General features: G+C 41.8%; 2 protein-coding genes across 2 annotated transcripts in view; one reads left to right on the top strand and one right to left on the bottom strand.

Annotated features, from left to right (window-relative positions):
• Positions 1 to 21,736, top strand: part of IFT140 (intraflagellar transport 140) — a 93,143-nt gene that overhangs the window by 24,644 nt on the left and 46,763 nt on the right. Inside the window, exons 16-18 of the mRNA XM_079952303.1 lie at positions 2,826 to 2,976; positions 3,884 to 4,015; positions 6,523 to 6,716. Of these exons, the coding sequence (XP_079808429.1) occupies positions 2,826 to 2,976; positions 3,884 to 4,015; positions 6,523 to 6,716 (477 nt within the window). The remainder of the gene's footprint in view (positions 1 to 2,825; positions 2,977 to 3,883; positions 4,016 to 6,522; positions 6,717 to 21,736) is intronic.
• TMEM204 (transmembrane protein 204) overlaps positions 10,571 to 21,736 on the bottom strand; it is a 34,785-nt gene continuing 23,619 nt past the window's right edge. The window contains exon 3 of the mRNA XM_079952451.1: positions 10,571 to 10,953. Within this exon, the coding sequence (XP_079808577.1) occupies positions 10,709 to 10,953 (245 nt within the window). The 3' untranslated portion in view covers positions 10,571 to 10,708. The remainder of the gene's footprint in view (positions 10,954 to 21,736) is intronic.

Here is a 21,736-nt window from a genome sequence, read left to right as displayed (position 1 = left end):
TCACAGAACAGCACTAATATTTCCCCCCCACAAAAGAGATAAAGGGTCCTAGTCTTTTGAAAAGCCTCACAATATTTACTGTTATGCAGCTGGGCATAATCAGTTCAGTTTATCAATTAATGCTAAGCTCCATGTCTTCTTCCCATGGTACCAGTTGTTTTGGTTGCTAAGGGTAGAGCATCACCTTATAGAGGTAACTGTAGCACTTCCCTCTTCCCAATGGCAGGGGTGACTGCCACAAAGGGGGACTTAATATTTCTAAGAAAAAGCAGCAGTACCAGCCCAGCTCTGTGCATTATTTTCTGTTCCCAGTCCACTGGCATGCTTCCCTTCATCTTGGCTTGGCACTACAATATAGAACTGGAAGTCTCCGGGAAGCACCATGATAAAGTAGCAATGATGTGGCAAGGAAGAATGCCATGCTGCCATTCTTTTAGGGTGGTGTACACAGTACCATTCATGCAAGACATGCTGCATTTTCTGTCATTATTTCTACTTTACCTGTATTAATGTGTGCACTGGTTCCCTCCCTCCCTAAATTTTTTTTTTACTGCTCCTGTCATTCCGTTTGTTTGTTTGTTTTCATTTCTGCTGGCCAGTAGTTGTTGTTTGGGAGAGGATCTGTCTATAAACCTTACGTAAGTATCAGCAGCTAGAACCACCAAAATTCCTAATTATTTAGTTGGATTTGGAATCTGTCTTATTTGGCTTATTGTTTTGCATTATAGCATTGCTGCTATACTCACCCAGCGGAGGGAACTTAAAGCTGCCTCACACAAGAATAAGCTGCTATGAACAACAATCTATAGTGTTTGATATTAGTGCCATGTAGGGATGGATGAATCAGTTTCACTTTCACATATGTTCACCTATAAGATCATTATGTCCTGTTTCTGCATTACTCTGTTCTTTAAAAAAACTGTACAGAAATCTACAGTTAGTCAAGTTTTTATTGGCACTTTTTTGTTGCTGATAGTTGGGTTTATGTTCTATAATTTTAGTTTTTATTTTCTCTTATATTAATCACTATGATTTTAGAATTGCTTTCAGTGCTGCTTTTGATTATGGTTTTAAACGGAAATGTACCGTAGTTTATAAACATTTAAACAGTCCACCAGGGGTCACTGTAAAACTGGATCTCCTGTTAACCAATATTCAGCATCATTTTCATAGTGTTTATAGGGGAGGTGTGTTCCCATCCAGTCTTTCTCATCTGTACACACTAACCCCAATTGGAATTTGGTGGGCCTCATGTTCTCATGAGTTTCTGGAGAGAGTTGATTGAATAAGGTGGCCCTACATGTTGGCTTATTTCTTTTCTCCCTCTGGAATATGCATTTATTGCTGTGGTTCTATCATTTAATTGTAAGTGCTTGCACTCTTAATGAGTTAGCATCGGGCTGTCCTGTCCTCAGCAAAGATGCCCATGGGGCAAGGGAGGCTTTTAGTTGCAGCACCATGGAGAGCTGCAGGTGAGCAGCTTTCAGTCCTTGAGTCTTAAGAATGGACTGAAGCCATTTATGCCTTCAGGAGTGGTTCACCCTTCCTTCAGAAGTGGCAATAGAGCCTAGCATGCCGCCTCCTTCCTGAAAAGTCTCTGCAAGCACATTGCCTGCCTTGACAGGTTAAAATGGGGGTGTGGGTTCCTGGGACAGAAGTCCTGATTCAGATCCCCAGTGGGCGCAGAGTCTCAGGGTATGGATTGTGCAGGTCCCAGCTCAGGCTTCAGGGATCCCTGCCTCAAGAACCCCTGATCCAATGGACATGAACTGTGAATTGGGCCTAGACATTATATTTGCTTGTTCATTATTGCATTTATATCCCACATTTTCTCAATGGAGCCCAAGATGCTGTGTACATGATAGATGCTGGGTGGGATTTGCCGGGGAGAAGACTTCTTTCTGTGTCCTGGTTCTTTTGTTAGATTGCAAATTTGCTGTACGTTCTACCTTAATAAAACTAACTGAACTGTCAGTTGTCAGTACAGTGGTACCTCGGGTTACATACGCTTCAGGTTACATACGCTTCAGGTTACAGACTCTGCTAACCCAGAAATAGTGCTTCAGGTTAAGAACTTTGCTTCAGGATGAGAACAGAAATTGTGCTCTGGCGGTGCGGCAGCAGCAGGAGGCCCCATTAGCTAATGTGGTGCTTCAGGTTAAGAACAGTATCAGGTTAAGTACAGACCTCTGGAATGAATTAAGTACTTAACCCGAGGTACCACTGTAATAGCCTCAAGGGGTAAGTACAGTGGTGCCTCGCAAGATTTAATTAATCCGTTCCGTGAGGCTCTTCGTATAGCGGTTTTTTCGTCTTGCGAAGCAAGCCCATTGACAGCTTAGCGGATTAGCGCTATTAGCGGTTTAGCGGCTTTTAGCGGATCAGCTGATAAGCGGCTTATCAGCGGATCAGCTGATAAGCGGCTTAGCGGCTTAGGAAAAGGGGGGAAAAGGGGGGAAAAACCCGCAGGAACTCGCAAGACATTTCGTCTTGCGAAGCAAGCCCATAGGGAAATTCGTTTTGCGAAGCGCCTCCAAAACGGAAAACCCTTTCGTCTAGCGGGTTTTCCGTCTTGCGAGGCATTCGTCTTGCGGGGCACCACTGTAATATGTCTTTGATGGCATCTATCACATGTAGCATTAGTTGGAACTCACCTATATGATTCTGTTAGTTTCAAATCCAGCATATACAGCCGTCTGGTTCTTGCTTGTTTGTCCCCCCACCTCACCCCACCCCCAAAACATCACCCTATATTTTGATTACTAATTATGAATGTGTTTTACAAGTAGTTGTGGTCTGGATTTATACTTGTGTTGTCTATGTAGGAGAAACACCTCTGAATATCCAGAGCTGAGTGATCGTATTCCTACTAGTCACTTTTGGGATCAAAGTGAACCAAGGCTTTTTGTGTGTGAAATGGATCGGAACCCAAGCCAGCAGTCTCTGGACAAGAATCAGCAATCAGAAGAAAACTCAGTATGTCTTTCTCCTATTCTCCTCTGGCTTGTTGCACTGTAGGGATTGGTTGTTGATGTTAACTCTGTGCTCAGGGGTTTAGCTAGAATGCTTCAGTTGGTTGCCATGAGGAATCCTTCTTGAAGGTCTTGAAACTTAAAATAAAAAAGGCTGACTGTATGAAATCTTGTGACAGTAGCAGTTCACATGTTGTTTAGCGTAAATGATTGCCAGGGTTTGATAATAAGGAAGGGTTCAGCCAGCAGTCTCCTCTCAGTTCCAGGATTCAGGTATTTTTCACCTTCTCTTCACCTGCAGAGTGTCTAAAAGGGGGATAATCTCTTTGCATGTGTAGAATTCCATTATCTCTGAGTGATCACAGCTGCCTGTGGATAGCCTTGCCCACTTTGGGCTATAGCCCCGCCCACTGCCAGCTGCAGCCCCTCCCACCAGCAAAAATTCAGCCTGTGGCAAATTCCCCTGAAGGAATGTGGCCCTCAGGAGAAATAATGTTCCTCATCCCATGTATAAACAGAACTAGATGCACTAATGATTTAACTTGGTATAAGCCGCTTCCTCTGTTCTGCAGTCTAATATATAGCTCTGTTTTGTTTTTGTAGCTCCTCTTCAGCAAAGTAGTTGGCTTATGTCAACATAAATGTTTGCAGGGGCTTCCCCTGTTGAGTGAAGAGGTGGTTTGTTCCTGAAATACAGGACGCTTTGTTACTGTCTTTCTGGAGTGCAGGCTGATTTGTGGGGTGAATTTATGATCAGTTTAGAGAGGATCCCTGTAACTTGGCCATCCGTAGCAGGTGTGTGTTCTGTTGTTTAACTGAGAACTCTGCCAAGTGAAAATGGAAAATAAAAACAAACCGTAAAAAGGATATTGCTCCATAAAACCCAAATAGTGTTCAATTTCCCCTTCCAGGTGGATGTTTTGATCGTATCCTTCTTCTGTACTGAAGAGCATGGGCTTTTGCTCCATGATCGCTTTCCGTTGCCATCAGCCTACCGGTCTCTTTTGGGCATGGAGGTGCCACATTATTATTTTGCCAAAAAGGTAAGTGGTCAAAGAATTTATAAAGAGTTGATCCTTGAAAGCGTCCCCCTTATCTCCATGCAGGAAACATTTTGTTCTCTGGACCAGGTTAAGGTAAACTGAGACTTGCCTGTTATTACTTATAAAGCACCTAATGTCTTCCTGGGTGCTGTACAAATATTACAGCAGACTTACAATCTAATACACTTGCAGCCTTACAGTTTTGTACACATGATACAAAAGTATAAAGAGATAGGAATAGAATAGGAAAACAAGCAAATTCAGCCTCCAGTTCAAAGTTACATAAAACATGAAGTCCTGTTTTTTTTTGTTAAGACAGTGGTGACTAATGAAGGCTGTGGAGGGACAGTACAGTAATTTAACTGTGCAGTCATTGATGTTTCTGTGGTGGCTGTTCCAAATACTTCTCCTTTATGGTTTCATGTTGACTGTAGGAGATGATAGCTTCTTCCACTTCAAAATGTGCTACCTGCCAACTGCTGCCAGGTAGCACCAGATGTTACCCCCCCCCCCGTCCAAGGAGTGGGACATTTCACCATCTGGACAGTTGGATAGTCTGAATTTCTAGCCACTCCCTGGTTTCAGGGGTGACTGATAAAGGCTCCAGGAAGAACAACAATATAAATATCCACTCTCCGGACCTTAGAGTAGGTAGGTGGGGGGGGGCAGATGAAATCCTTTGGAGCTTCCATCCAACAGCAGCAGAGGTAATTAAGTAGCAATGCAAATAAGAAATCACTAGAAATTACAAGCGATTTGATTTGTTTACACTGTTCTATCATTTGGGGCTCTTCAAATGTGCATAGAATGACACTCTGGAAGTAGCAGAAAAAAGCAGCATGATCAGCCCAATTCCATATGGTATAATCTGTTCATAGTCCACCAACATGCTTCCCATCTTCTTGGTTTGCCTTTTTAACACTGAACTGGAAGTCTTAGTGATGATGTAACACTGAGCAATGCCATGCTGCCATTTCTGAGTGACGCACAGAGCACCACTCATACTGGATATGCAGTTGATCCCCATCTTCATTACAATTGAGAGCAAGACCCAGAGCATCGGCATTTTGGAAATGGAGAAAAATTAAATCCTGTTTTGGCAAGAATATCTGTGATAACATATTCCTTATACATAACTGGGGTGAAACGGCACATCTAGATTACAGAAGAAAGACCTCAATAGCCGCAGTTTAGATACTTGCCGTGCCTGAGGTTTATATACTCTCAATGTAACAGAGGCAGATTGTCTGTTTCATTTCATTTTCTGTCACTATTTCTGCTTTGTCTGTTTTATTCTTCACTCCGTCTACATACTTTTTTTTTATTAAATAAAATGCTGCTCCTATCATTCTGTTTCTTTTTCATTTCTGCTGGCCAATAGTTGTTGTTTTGGAGAGGCTCTGTCTTTAAACCTTACGTAAGTATCATTCGCTGGCCTTTATTAAATGAATTTGCCTCCCCCACCCGGATTTCATTGTTTCAGTTCCTGTTACTTAAAGATTATGCACAAAGTCCTAGAAGGCTTAGAAAAGTAGGTTTGATGTCAGTGAGGTGGGCGGCATCAGAGAAAATGCAATACTTCAAGTCTATGTGCGAGTGCCTTCCCTTAATTGCAACTCACAAGTGCTTGCAATGGCCCAGTAAACTCAAGATTCACTGTCTATTTCCCCCCACATATCTGATGTTGTGATATCTTTTGTGACATTTAATATGGCATGGCCTTTTTGTTGATACTAGTTGATGCATACCCTGATTCACCCATGTAAACACATTACCTAATGGCAGTTGATGAAAAGAGAAGAATACTTATTGGTGAAATCAAGGTGTGCACCACTGGACTTCTCAATTACTTTGTTGCATTTGGAGTCACCATAGGATTTCCCAATATGTGTTGTGTTGTGTTGTGTTGTGTCTTCTATTAACTCCTGCAGTTCATTTGTATCTATTTATTTATATTTGGCAGTGCATAAGCTGCATTTATTTATATGTACAAGCCATTTTTCTGCCGAAGGCCTCTAAAACAGTGTAGAATTTACATTATCTTGTGAGCTGTAAAGATGAATGGAAGTGGGAGAATTCTCATATTACAAAGTCACTGTGTTGAAGACCATTTAAAAAACTTCCACATTGCTGTTGTACGATAGTCACTTGTCCCAGAGATTGCTCCAAATAGCTCAACTCTTAATTTTCCCCAAAGGGTGAAATCTTCAGAAAGTAAAAGTGGTTGGGTGTGCAAGTTGCTATTTGTACTCCTTAAATATTGTGAAAATATTTTGGATTTGTTTATCCCTTTTGTCATGTGGCACTCCTTTTAAAGACTTTTTTTAGATTGGTAAAAAATAATAAGTATAGTGCTAATATGAGGCTTTTACTGTGTTCAAAATCTAAGAACTGTTTTGGATAAGAATATAGCTGCTGTCACAGGCTTAAAAATTATTTAGGAATTTCTTTTCATGGGAAAAACTGATGATATTCTGCTCCTCATATGACTTGTGTTTTCCTTTCAGCCTGAAGCTGATAAAGATGAGGCAGAGCCTAGTGGGGTAACACTCTATCAAATGGTAGCCAGAAGGCCATTGCGCGACTTCATTGGGTTGGAAGAGTGTGACAAGGCCACATGTGATGCTATGCTTAACTTCAGCTTCTATCTCACCATTGGGGATATGGATGAGGCCTTCAAATCCATCAAGCTCATCAAAAGGTAGGGACACTAACTTGGTTTGGTTTTTACAAGATTTGTGTATGTGCTGGCTAGGATCCAAAGAGGTGTGTAAGTAAATCCAGATGCCCATTGAACTTTTGGGCTTATATTTCTTGTAATGCAGCCCCCAATTATTATCCTTTTCAAACTCTGAAGTTTCAAAGGTAGTTCGAGATATGTCATTGGAATGCTTTGTCTGCTCCTATAGCAGAACATAAACCCTCTTGGTCAGTTCTTGGAATTTTTTTCCCTTGAGGGCAACCACATTGGCTACTTTATCCCTCTACAACAAACACAATGACTCAAAAACATAACAGTAGAACTGGCCACAGAGCCACCATTTGTTTTTAATTTCAAATTATTATAGTATGGCTATTGCAATATTAGCAGAAATAACATGTCTTAAATATTACAATATTTTATTTTATTTTATTAAAGGTAGTTAATTAGAGCACATTTAATTTTTAGCATACAGAGCTTTTCCAGAAAGCAAGCCAGGCAAATTTTAAAATAAAATCCAGTTTTTGATTATGTGATCATTCAGTGCAGTCTTAGGAAGATGGCCTTACAAGTCCGTGTTAAATTCTGGAGGCTGGCCGTGGAGTGTGGTGGGAAATTAAGAGCAGGAAAGGACAATTTGTTTCAACACATAGATGCCTGCCCACACAATTTTCATTTCATGGTTCCAACTTGCATTATTTACAGTACAATCCTATACAACAGTATAGGTACAGTACAGTCCTATTCAACAGCAAGACCCAGTGTGTTCAGGTAAGTGTCCACAGAACTATAACTTTAATTGTCTTGAATAGTTTCATAGTACTAGAGACACACAAGAATGGTTAGTGTGTATTCTGCACTTACTTTTTAATATTCTTACTCTGATATAGGTTTTCCACTTGCTAAATGTACAGATTAAGCCTACAGACATGTGAGCTTACACCCATGATTGTTTTGAAAAAGCAATGAATTTGTCTCTTCATTTTGCTGTTTCACCACTATCTATTGAAATGTATTTCAATAGATTTTTGAAACGAAAGCTAATCATCTCGGTATTCTAGTCTTTATTGGTTGACTTGATAAATATAGTTCCTCAATAACTGTATGTGTGCTATGGGCGCTAATTTGTCCACATTTGTCCTGCAGTGCTGGGGCTTAAGTGACAAACTTGGCTTTCTCCCTTATTTGGCATCCAAATTACATTGTAATGAAATTCAAGAGCCAGCTTGATTATTTTCTTTGTGAAGAAAATGAAATTGGGGTGGGGAGTGGAGTGGAGTGGAGAAGATGAGTTGGTGATGCCAAAAATCAAAGCACAGATTTAAAGATATATACTACACAGGTCTCTGAGAAAGAGACAGTAAATATATAAGTTCACAGCTCTGTCATCCTGACCTCTCTGTCTCAGTGGCTATGCCTATAGCAAAAATGTAGCATCTTCAGTTTTATGTGACACACATATCACTTCCTGCTTTTCCCACCTTTCTTTCTTCCATGTGTTTTGGACCTGGCCGTTTTACAATAATTTCAGTGCTATGCCAAACAGAATTATGAGGCTTGTTGGAAGGCAATATTTTTGCACTCCCATTAGATAAATAAGGAGTAACTTTTATCTCTAGTAAACTCAACTCAAACTCTACCCTTACTCCTGCGCCTCCTGATAGCGTCTTTAGTTTGTCTCTCAACTGGGGTGGACTTTGGTCTTTCAAATTTTCAGTGGCGCCCTGTGCGAGGCCAAAATTCAGCACCCCCCTGCCTCTTGCCTTCCATTCTTAATTCACTACACCATAGTTGTGATGCCCTGCAGCATCCCCTAGGCTTGGTGTCCAGTAAGGTGGAACTGGTTGCACTGTCTTAAATCCACCTCTGATATAAATTTTTAACATGGCATCGTACATACCCAGTAGTGAATCTTTCAAATCAGCACCAAATATGAAAATGCCCAGTAGTAAAATTTGAACTGGGTAACTGTTTAGGGTGATGAAAAGAGGGACTGTGGTTATTAACATAACTATATAAATGGATCACATTACAAGGTGTTGGGTTTTTTGGGTGTACTTCTTTATCATTGGTTTAATGACTTGTGAAGTTTTCTGAAACATTTGCTTTAAAAGAAGACAAGCTTGAAACCTTCAACTTTCATTCCTTAAAAAAATGCTGACATTCCTTATAAATTCTACTATTATGTCAGTAGCTTTTTGGTTTGAAAATTTTGAAATAGAAATAATTGTTCCTACCAGATTGAACGCACTTAACTTTATGGATGGTTGACTCTTTAATATAACGTATGTGTCAGGGGCTCAGGAGCAGAGGCACAGGGAAGAGAGGAGATGGAGAGCGAAGGGGAAGAATCCGAGGGGAGCGTAGGAGAAGAGGACAGTGGACCGAGGGATTCCATGAGCCTCTCCAGCGAATCGGAAGATTCACAGAAGGGGGCGCCAGTGGCCAGGGGTAGGGGGTTCCCAAGGGGAATGCCCCAGGAGCAAGGGGGCAGCAGGGACTCCCAGAGCAGTAGCTGGAAATCAGGACCAGCTTCCCCACCAGAGCAGAGTGGGGGGGAAGAGTCCCAAGGATCGGGGCCAGTGCATTCCCCACCAGGGAGAGAAGATAAGGCAGGGCTGACCACGCCTCCATCAGAAAGTCGGACAACGGAGGAGAGGTCAGATCCGGCCAGTGTCCCGGAAGAGGGAAGCAGTGACCGAAGTAGTGTAACGGTTAGGAGAAAGGTCACTGGGCTGGCGCGAGAGGCAAGTTCAAATGTACAGGAGCGCGGGACAGCAGAGAATGAGGATTGGGAACCGGGTCCTAAAGCCCGCCGGAGGGAGGGGGAGGAGCTAAGCGACTCAGCGTCGGAAGAGTCCAGAAAGGGCAATGCCCCAGCGGGCAGAGGAGGAGAGAGCAGCGTAAAAGGTGGAGCAGGGCTAGGATCTTAAACTGGTGTCATAGGGGAGGAGACTCAGATGGGACTTCGCCGATCTAGGGTTTAAGACGTAGGGCTGCACGCTGTGGCTTTGAAATGGAAACTGAACTTCAATAAAGACTTTTGTACATTACTACAGCCTAGCGTTGGTCCTCTGTGAGCTGGGACCTAGAGGCAGCTCTGACAGTATGTGTTACACAAGCATTATTAATTGAATGATGTTGATGAAAATGTGACATGGAACAAGTTTTCCTTTCCTCTTTCATGTGCTTTATGTTATTGGATCCAAAAAAGGATACTTTCCATAGCTAAGTTTTTTATTGTGGGATAACTTTCTCTGAACCAAGTTTCAAGCTTGGAATATTGGGTTATCTTTCCCCCTTTCCACAGTCCTACAAAACTCATCTTGGGTAGATCTGCCACATTTCAAATCTTCCTAGAATGGCCATGTGCCCTACTTCTCAGATTATAGTCTTCTGCTTAAAGTCATCCTCCATTTGAAGGGCGTTCTACTTCATGCCTGGTTTAAAGTTAAAGAACCATAAGGAAAGAAAACAGGGAGGGCTTTATAAGTTGCTGTCCATCAACAGTTAGCACCTGGACAGCAGTTTGCGCAGACACACAGGTTACCATCTTGTTCCCCACCATGGTGAAATATATTGTGTTTCTATTTAATTATAATAATTGTTTCTAAATTTGCGACACTACATTTAAATTAGCAGGTGCACATTATTTAAATCTCTGTCCTGTTTTGTCCTCTTTTTTTGCGATGCATTTCCTGGGTTTGGGTACATAAGCCACCACCCTTAATATCCCTGACTTTTGACTGAAGTTCCATCAGGATAGTTAAGCTGTTAATATTTTACACTGTACATCAGAGAGGAGAGGTGGTGTATAATGTACACATGTATATAGATTGAGCCCATCCAAGTAATAATGTTGGGCTTCTTTAATTGAAAAGTGAACTTAGTGATTTCTTTCAATGTTTAAATTACATGGCATATTTCATAGAAAGCAGTCCATTTTGTATGTCGTCTTCGCTGAAGAGTCTGCCCCTTTTACCCACATATTCTCAACATGGTGACTCAACATAGTCATTCTCCAGCCCACGTCGGAAGCGAGCAGTCAGGGTACGACTGATAACGATGACTCTGGGTGCCATGCAGTCCTCCCGTCGGTGAAGGATGTTCCATATGAGAATGGCAGCAGCCAGTGTGGCCAGAAGACAAGCCCCAATGTTCAGGTAGCAAGACCAGGACAGGCTGGTATAGGGTCCAATACGATAGAAGGTCACCAACCCAATGACCAGAACGAAACCTGAAAGAAACGTACAGAATAGAATGCCATATGTGAGTAATGTATCTAGACATTCTAGAAAAATCACTTGTTGCGAAAAAACTTTGTATCTTGCCCAGTAGTGTGCATCTGATAGTGGTTCATGTGTGCAAAAGTGTGCATGCACAAACATATATCTCCAGATTTTGGCACTAGAGTAGTTAAATATCACTCATGTTTTAATCACAAGTAGACCCATTGAAATTAGTCAGCATGAATAAGTTAGGCCCATTAATTTTGATAGGTGTACTCTGAGTAAAACTTGGCATTGAATACCACTCAATGTAAATTTTCTGTTTAATTCAAGGAAGCCAAGGGACACGTAAAACTTTGGAACCAAGGTTACATAAATGAGTAGGAAAAGGAGACTGGAAACCAGTTTGACTCTGTGCATTTCTAGATGCACAAAGGAAATCCATTCAACCAGTTTCGTATTCTCTGAGCCTTTAGCACATACTGTACCGGTCACTGGTTTTCAAATGAAATCTTGTTTTTAAATTTAAAAGCTGTGTTCTGAGTTTTGCCTCTGTTACTGAGCTAGCACCAGTTGTGGCCTTTATCATAGAATTGTAGGATTGGAAGGGACCCTGAGAATCACCTTGCCCAGCCCCCTGCAATGCAGGAATATGCAGCTGTCCCATATGGGGATCAAACCTGCAACCTTTGCATTATCAGCACCACATTCTAACCAACTGAGCTATTACTCTAATTTATTTATTTCCATTTTATACTCCTCCATTCCTTCCAGCGGGAATGCATAGTAGTTGCCACATCACAGCAATACAAAAAAGGCAATAATAAGAACCCCACTTAAAGTACCAATAAAATGTACAAAACTGCCATAAGAAATCAGCAGCACGGTCAGCGGGATTTTCTTTGCACTCCAAAGCCTGGCATTTCCCCACTCATACTAAATACTGTGCCTTGGCTACTCAGAAAATCTGATGTTCCCCTATTGAAAACTCACATATCCAGGATGTCCCATACATATTGGCAAACAGTCGTGTAGAAAGGTCCTCAAACTCTAAGCTCAGCTATGCAGGTTTTTAAAACCAATGGACAGTACTGGGTCTAATTAATACAAGCAGTCACCTGTATGAGTTACCTCTTTTGATGTGTGGACCCATCTCTACTTAGTAGATTGATTGTGCAGGCTGTCTTGGTGTTTGGTGTTGCACATAAATTTAAACAATGTCAGTGCAGCTGATCCTCTCTAGGAAACTGTTCTTACCGAGTTAAAAATTGCCTGAGTCACAGAAAGAGCCATTCACACCAGTGGCTTTCCATATGGAGTTGGCTCTATGTGGTACTAGTTCAAGAGGCCATGAACAAGGATTCACATGCTTTCAATGAAGAGTTATATAAACACGGATATTGTGAAGAAGGAAAATAATTTTTTCCTCTGGGAAATTCCTTTATCTAGGAATCTCCTGTGAAATGGTAGGAAAACATCTAATCTTAAAGCGCAACAGTATTTTGCCTTTCTGCAGCACATTATCCCACTGCTCTTGAAGATCTTTATGAACACAAAGAATCCCACTGCGGCTTCCCGCTTCATATGTATCCTAAATATCCGGTTATTCATAGTTTCAGAGATGAGGAAGCAGAGGTGAGGAGACTTGTCTAGCCATGCAGGAAATCTGTCATGGGGTCAGCAGTAGAACCCAGAACATCTGACCCCAAGATGTTGTGTATGCAGTCGCAAAACCTCCTTCCCTTTAAGGCAGTGCCCTATTTCTTGATGAACCTCACTGCACCATTCTAGTTTCTCTTTCCCTCCTCCACCCTTGCAGGTCTAGTTATTAACTTTTGATGGAAGTAATTTATAGATCTAATTAGCCTGACAAGAACAATATACAAAGAGGCAAATGTGTCTCACATAATAGGAAAAAAATCAGCTTCCCCTACTCCCATAAACACTTCCTTAACCACCACCATAACAGAAGGAATTCACATAGACAAAAGGGCCCCTTTGCAAAGGGAGACTAGAATAAACAAAGGCCCGTAAACAGACATAAAGATCTGCAGATACCATTTCCGTTAGGTTTGTGGGCAAGGACAGGTCAGACATGAAGAAGGTGATCTCTCTCTGCTTTGCTTGCACATCTCTTACAATATGACCATTGTATGTGACTGCATCCTAAAAAATGGCTACAAGGGAACTTGATGATTTGTTTTCTTCAATAGTGAGTCTTCTAAAGGAGTCAGCAACTAGAGGCCCTTCAACTAAATTCAGTACCCTGAAGATACCAGCTGCTTCTCCCCTGGAGGCAAGAAAACTGATTAGAGGATGTGGCAATAATGTTATAAGGACTTGGTGGCACTTGGCTTTGGAGAACGGGGTGGTAGCTTATCCCCACCCTTCATTCACTTCTCAGATTAGTCCACCTGTAAATTGAGTTGCTCACCAAGACATTCTTGGGTTTGAATATGACAGCTGGGGGGGGGGGGATGACTAGAACTAGATTTCCACGTGCAAACTTGCTGAGTTTCAGTGCCGTCCAGTACAAATTATCCTTTCACGAAAGATCCAAAAAATCCATTGTGTTATATTTTTATAGAGCCTTGTAAAAATCGTTTAAGCCTTTCTGGTTTTGTTTGGTAAATATTTGGAAGACACTGGCTTGGGATTAATGTCTTCAAAGGCCAGCAAGAAATAAAGGGATGGTTCTGAGCAGTAGCAAGTTCCCACCCACCTCCAGCGTTCATTCACAGTTACCAAGTTTCTGTATAGTATGGGTTAAATCCTTTGGATCTAATATCCTTTACAGTGCCTTTTGCTCCCCCAGACTAGTTTTTCTGGAAATGCTCTTGCAGAAACAACAATTTTTGTGTGCTGTCTTGTGTACTTTAAAAATGAAACACAGGAAGTTGTGTTATACAGAGTCAGACCACTAATCCAATCCATCTATCTCAGTATTACTGGGGGAATGAGTCTGTGACCTTCTACATGTGAAATAGATGCTCTGCCTCAGAGCTTATAGCCCTTCCTCACATTTTCACATACTCTTCCCTGGGGGATGTCATTGTAGGGCACAGTCCTACATATGTTCACTCAGAAATAAGTCCCACTACGTTTTTTTGGTTTAATCCCAGGAAACTGGGTATTGGATTGCAGCCGTAATGCAGACTAACTCAAGATATGAACCAAATTAAAGCACAGAACTTGGAGAATTTCAATAAAATGGTATTTTTGCTACTTTGCTTTAAAAAAAATTACAGGGACTTGTAAAAAAGGACAAAGCATGAACAAGCATAGGCTGGCTTTTAGTGGTATCTAGGTGTTGCTTAAAGTGCTGTCATATAACAGGCAACTTACAGCTCAACTGCCACATTTTTGGCTTCAATTGGTGTGTGTGATTCTACTGACTTGAAGCAAAATGTGAGAGTTTTGTTAAAATGATGACTGGAGTTGAAGGAGGTAATAATAAGAAAGAGAAGCCCAGAACATCAGAAATGTCTCAGACCCTCCAAGTGTCCCTATTTTCCAGGGACGTCCCTGATTTAGAGGAGCCGTCCCATTTTCTGATTTGATCCAGGAATGTCCCACTTTTCCTTAGGATGTCCCTATTTTCATTGGAGAAATGGTGGAGGGTATAGAGTTATCCAACCCCCGAGCCATCTGAAGGCAATCCTATAAAGGGAAGGGTTTTTTATGTTTAATGTTTTATTATATTTTTATATATGTTGAAAGCTGCTCAGAGTGACTGGGGCAACCCAGTAAGATGTGTGAGTTATAAATAGTAAAATTATCATTATGAAATGGGATGTCTCTATTTTCATTGAAGAAATGTTGGAGGGTATGGTGTCTGATATTGGCTTGGCCCAGGGTTGAGATACAAAGATGATGTGTGAGAATGGCTAGTCTTGATTGACTCCTTAGTTCAAGAAATGTCACCAGTAAGCATGAACCCTTGTACTTCTCTCTCCTAGTCAACTGATATAATGGTGCAGGGATTAGAGAACTGGTTCTAGATTTCTATAGGCCTTCCTCTGAAACCTGGAATTACTGGTCCTCTCCAACCCTACGTTTCTGTATCTAAATGTAGAACAAATAGACATAATCTTTGCTATGATCTTTAAGTAATTTGGTGATGAATGATTTATAGAGATGCAGCAATCATGCAGCAATTCAAGCATATTGGTATTATAGTGTGAAGGCACAGCTATACTTCACTTATATCTTCAGTAAGCAAAGTGGAGTACCTTCAGATATATAGATAGTAAAGTGGCCTATGTTTGCCTTTTCAAAAAGCAGTATGTTGTGCAAATGTTATCAGAGGTAACGTGTGGCGGCAACAGGGCTAGGCTGTGTTTATTCCACTGGCCAAAGCCCAGTCTCCTTTTCCTGACCTAAGCTGTGTTGCAGGAATTAGGGGAAATAAAATGCAAAAGAAATGAGCCTCAAATGTCTCAAGATGTTGAAGCAGAGGTATGTGATGAAGTGATCAGATACAATTCTGTAAAAAGAGTTCTAACTCCAAGTGAACAGATCGAGTGGGGGGTTCGTTTCCACCAGTTGTCAGGAGTTTGGTTAAGCACATGTCAGGTTTTATCAGCAGAGGAAAAGTGGCAGAAATGATTATTTTTATTAGTTTCTTTGTATACCATATAAAAGTGACTGTAGTTTGTGCATTACTGTCCTATGTGTTTGTGTGAGACGCATATGTAAGTGTGAAAACTGTCATGGTACAGAAAATGACAGAATTGTCCATCTCTTATGAAAATCCTGTGTTCTATTTCTGTCCCCCCCCCCCATCACTTTCATCCTAGCCCATTCCCACCCTTGCTATATAAGCCACTAAAGTTTGGCCTAACGTAAGCCAGCACTCTGCAAGTTCTTCATCTTTTATGTAAGGGACTAATTATTCATCACAGAAAGCTACTAAACTTCCTTGTGTTGCTCAAAATAAAACCACTTGTGTTAGCAAGGCTGTTTCCCTTCACAGGACCTTTGCTTGAACTCTAACTCTCAACAGCAGTGAATGAATGACACACCACCCTTTTCTTCTCTTCAGATTTCATGGCAAGTCCCAGGCAGGTGGGGAAGCTCTAAAAGTTACTTATGTCACCAGAATATTTTAAAGTGATGCATATAGGTTCAGTTTGGCATGCCAAAACTGTTCTAGACAAACATCGAGGTTAAGAAACAGGTAGGGCTGCCGGCTGTGACTGATGGGACAGCAACAAAACTCAAGGGTCACAGGTTCCCCATCCCACAGCTGCCATCCATTGGGTTCTAGAAGCTCAAATGGAGAGCACAAAAGTGATAGCTACCTCATTTCTCCTCAATCCCCCTTATTCAGAGCGAGTGTGTGACTCTGAACACAGAGATCCCATTTAAATATTAGCCATGATAACTTATGGAATGCACGTCCATAAGACATCATAGTCAACAGTTTTGATGATTTTAAAAGGGGATTAGATAAATTAATGGAGGCCAGCAGTAGCCATAAGCTTCCTTTTTTCACAATCTAGTTTCCAGGATGGAATTCTAGGAATTAATTTATATCTGAAACTTTGATGATGTCACTTCTGAACCAGCATTGTGGACTTGACTTGTGTCTGGGCCAACAGCACCAACTCCCACCTGTCCAAAACATCAGGGGGCAGGGGAAATAAAGCATGGAGCCAAACTTGGCACGGATTCAGTGGCCAGGTCCTCCTCCTCCTGTCACGGAGGGGAAGGGGGAGGAGCTGTTAGCCATTGAAGCCGCATTGCTGCTACGTTTAGCTCTGCCTGACATGATCTCGTGTACAACGTCAGTTGCCCCCTCAGACTTCCTCATAAGTTGGCCCCTGTGGCCTGGGCTTACATGTGATCCTTCTCCTGCTGAGCATCATTTCCAACAACATCATTGGAGCAGCTGGGAGAACCTAGAGGGGGAGACACCTAAAGCAACGTCTTCTTTTGAATGGCTGCTGTCCTAAGAATAATCCAGCTGGCAATTTTGCATCTGACCACCTGCTCTTCCATTCTTGGGTAAAATCAAGCTTTTGAAACACCTCTTCTAAAGACTCTCAGCAGGATAAAATGTCTGCTGGAGGGAAGTTTGAAGAATACAGAACCACTTATAAAAAAGTCCTACAGTGGCCAATCAATCTGCATATTTATTGTGTAGAAAACCTACTAAGTTTTTGTCCCACTGTTCAGTAAAAATTGTCCATTATTTGTTTTGTGTTTTGGTGTCTCCAAAAGAGTTAATTGGCGAAAACGAGTCAGCATTAAGTGGGGGTGGAGGGTGCCTTTCTACTGGGAAAGGAAATAGATAATGGATTTGTTAAGAAGAATCCTGCAGGGGATGGTGTCAATGATTGGGCAGGCAAAGTAGGAAGGGGAACGTTGCTCTGTGAACTTACATTTTGGATCAGAATAATGAGCTTCCTGTTTGAATCATTCTGGCAGAAAGCCAACTTCAGTTTCAAAGCTTATCTTCATTTGTTTCTACAGAGTCGTGCTTGTGTTAAATAATAAAATGATAACATGGTATAACATAAGGATTGAAAATGAGAGCCAGTGTGCTGGATGAGGACCTGAGGACCAGGGTTCAAATCCTAATACAGTCCGACCTTGAGCCAGTCTCACCTACCTTACCAGATTGTTGTAAGGGTAAAACGGGGAGGGGGAGAACCATATATGCCACCTTGAGCTCCTTGGAAGAAAAGTAGAATAGAAATAAATACATGTTGCCAGCAGGTCCAGCCTGGCAACCTTGCCTCAAGCAGAATCCCTTTTCTTCTTGCAACACAGGATTGTCTTACTCAGGCTTCCTCAACCTTGGCCTACAACTCCCATGATCCCTAGCTAGCAGGACCAGTGGTCAGGGATGCTGGGAATTGTAGTCTCAAAGCATCTGGAGGTTGAGGAAGCCTGGTCTTACTTATTCGGCTAGCTATAATGATTAGCTCTGCTCAATACAAACTCTTTGGAATGGAAACCTCACTTGACCTCGGACTCTGTACACATTACTGGCTTAAAACATATCTAAGTCATTCTTTTCCCCCCTGGTTTGGGGGGAAACACATCAAAACATATTTTTGTATAATGAAGCCTTCTTCCACTGTAGCTTGATTATTCAATAAACACATATAAAATATAAGAAGTGCCATGCTGGATCAGACCAGTCGCCCATCTAATCTGATACCCTGCTTTCCACAGTGGCCAGCTAGATGCGTATGGGAAGCCCACAAGCAGAATATAAAGACAACAGCCCTCTCTTGCTGAGGTTCCTAAACCACTGCCTCTCCTTGATTTCTCACCGTTTATCTTCACTGAATGACCCTGACCAGGGTAGAGGGTGCATTTTGAGAGAGGGAGAAAAACTTCTTTCTTGGTCTACTTTCTCCTGACCATGCATATGTTTATGTTTATAGAAACAGCTAGTGGGGGGGGTTGTTGTATGTGTATCTCTTTTATGGATATAAATGTATTTCTGCATACATATGACCCCGACTCCTGCCCCGCTCTCATTTAATTTTTCAAAGTTTCATTTAATTGCAAAACTGCTTGGGGGAGGGAATTGGAAGGATGTTTGCTGATGGGAGACTATTTGAGTGGTATGAGGTTGACTTCTTCAGATTTCCTGAACATTTTTACAAAGCAAAGCTGATTGTACATGATAGCAGAATTTGCAGGAGCTTTTCACTTATTAACAAGTGTAAAAGGCAAAGCTTGTCTACTTGAAGAACATAGAAGCTATTCAGAATTCTGTCTCTATAAAGAAAAGCCTCTAAAGTAAAATTTATGAGCTCTTACTCAAAACCCTCTGTGCACAAAACTGCTTCCATTTTCACCACAGTGCTTTTCCAAAGCAAACAATTCTTTCCTGTAAGGTGTGAGGCTGCACAGTTCTGGAACTGTGTGTGAATCCATGTGCAGCCGCCAGAGCAATACCACTTCCTCTACTCTTTCCTTCCTCTCTGCTTCCTAAGGTTGTATTTTGTTAGATTTTTTAAAAAGAAAAAGAAAAAAGGATGCACTTCTATCAAGGACACACGCAGGTGGCTGAAGTAAAAATGATGCAGGGCTAGGAGCCATCATAAGCGTCAGTGTGGTGAGTGTTGACAAGTGACTGTGTGCTTGCCAAGGTCATTATTATGTTTGGGGTATTTGAGGTATGACTGAAATACTCAACTCTCTCTGAAGTGTGACTTCTCTTCAGTGTGATGATTGGGAAACTGCTGTATGGTTTGCAGACTATGAAGACAGGATGAAAATAAGATACTGGCTTGGATTTTGTGTAGTCTACACTGTTGGTCATGCCCTGACCTAAGGTGTACCGCTGCAGCGGCATTGACACAATTCCATCCTTTATTTTTGGTTTGGTTTCTTAAAGAAGATGGGTGACCAGAGTTGATGCCTCCTGTATCTTTTAATAGTTGTGTATAAAAGAATTTTAGCAGGCACACACCTGCGTGACATGCAATGCCTTCCAAAGTTCACTCTTCTGTACAAGTACTAAAGGGTACAGGATACATCTGGTCACCCTAAAGAAAGAAACAAGAAGTTGGTAACATGCATGGTGGGGGGTTTTTTAGTTTTGTTTTTAAAAAGCAGGTCCCAATGTTTCAAATTGTAGTTCTGTGTTGGTGCTGTGTCTGAAGAAGCTTCTCTTCCCTTTCAGTGTGGCATCAATAAGGACACAATCTATCAGAGAAGACCTACCATTTGTGTGTTCATCCATAAAACATGCCCTAATTCTGCCTTTAGAATAAATGTATGTACAGTGGTACCTCGGGTTACAGACGCTTCAGGTTACAGACTCCGCTAACCCAGAAATAGTACCTCAGGTTAAGAACTTTGCTTCAGGATGAGAACAGAAATCACATAGCAGCAGCGCGGCGGCAGTGGGAGGCCCCATTAGCTAAAGTGGTACCTCAGGTTAAGAACAGTTTCAGGTTAAGAACGGACCTCCAGAACGAATTAAGTTCTTAACCCGAGGTACCACTGTATTTATTTTTATGTATAGAATCATACCTCATGTTGCATCCACTTCAGGTTATGTGTTTTCGTGTTGCGTCCCACGGCAACCCAGAAGTACCAGAACAGGTTACTTCTGGGTTTCACCGCTCACGCATGCGCAAAAGTGCTAAATTGTGCAGTGTGTGTGTGTGCAAACGCGGCGCTTCGGCTTGCGTCAGTTTTGTGTTACGGATGGGCCTCTGAAACGGATCCCGTCCGTAACACGAGGTTCCACTGTAGTCTGCTTTCACGATCGAGGTTTTCATAGAATTTTTGACAAGGCTAGTATGGAAGATGGCAAGCTGAATGAATGGGAAGCAGAAATAGCTTCCTATGTTCCAGAATACAGTTTGGTCATAGGAACGTAGGAAGCTATCAGATACTGACTTTGACCATTGATCCATCTAACTCAGTAGATTGGCAGCAGAGCTCCAGGATTTCAGGCAGCGGTTTCTCATGAGATGTCCAAGACTCCTCTATTACTCAACTACAGCACTTCCCCTATCCAGATCTTCCTCTTATCTCCAGCCCACGGGTACTGTTTCATGATTTGGGGGTGGATGGGGAAGTTGGTGGATGCAAATAAGAGTCAAAGTAAATCAAAGGATTACACTTTGATATATTTAAGTTTAAATGGCAAAAGCAATAACATTTAAGAGTATTTTTGTGATTACTTTATATAATGCATAATAAGGAATAATCACAATCCCTCTCTGTCAGTCCTCCCTGAATGGCATCCATCAAAATTACCATAAAGGTAAAGGTAAAGGTAAAGGGGACCCCTGACCATTAGGTCCAGTCATGGCCGACTCTGGGGTTGCGGCGCTCATCTCACTTTATTGGCTGAGGGAGCCGGTGTACAGCTTCCGGGTTATGTGGCCAGCATCACTAAGCCGCTTCTGGCAAACCAGAGCAGCACACGGAAATGCCGTTTACCTTCCCACCAGAGCGGTACCTATTTATCTGCTTGCACTTTGACGTGCTTTCAAACTGCTAGGTTGGCAGGAGCAGGGACCGATCAACAGGAGCTCACCTCGTTGCGGGGATTTGAACCGCCGACTTTCTGATCGGCAAGTCCTAGGCTCTGTGGTTTAACCCACAGTGCCACCCGCATCCCTATAAAATTACCATAGAGTGGAAGAAAAAGAAAAAGCTAAAGCATGGAGAGCAGGGAATGGCTAATTCACAAAGGGTCTTCCGAATTGTTACTCCAGTTTTTCGTATGCAAATTGTTGGCCCTCCAAGCTAGAGATTATGATAGAAAATATTGAAGAATCAGTGGGGCGAGTTCCGTGAAATACCAGCTTGGTGTCCAATAACAAAGATAAGCTAATGCTGTGAATAATATTGAAGCCTTCATAAATACTTCTTTCTCATAAGTTCTGAACACTGTTTACCTTTTAGACTGCATGCTATTTCAGACAGCCGTCCCCTGTCAAAATAGAAATAGAAGCTGCAGACCAAGGCAGCACATATGCTTGTCTGTTGTGCATCATGGTTTATGGTACATTGGACAGTGTGGGCCAGACATGACTGTGGGCCTTATATTGCTTCCCTTAGATCAAGAGCAAGCTAATATGCTAACCCATAAGTTTTAGTTCTGGTTATTTAACTTAACAATTAAAGCTTTTGTTAAAATCCATTTAATCTAACCAGCATAAGGAACACATTAGTTTTTCCTCTGTTCAGTCAGGGAACTCTATCCTGCATATGGCCACTGTACAAACAAACTAACCCTCCAACATCTGTCCCATCTGAACAGAGAGAATGAATGCCAAGAGGCCAAATTTGAGATGAACATAC

The sequence above is a fragment of the Podarcis cretensis genome, assembly GCF_951804945.1.
Source record: "Podarcis cretensis genome assembly, chromosome: 14".
NCBI classification, from domain to species: domain Eukaryota; kingdom Metazoa; phylum Chordata; class Lepidosauria; order Squamata; family Lacertidae; genus Podarcis; species Podarcis cretensis.
Note: the sequence above shows the minus strand (reverse complement) of the source record. Positions and strands in the feature narration are given on the sequence as shown.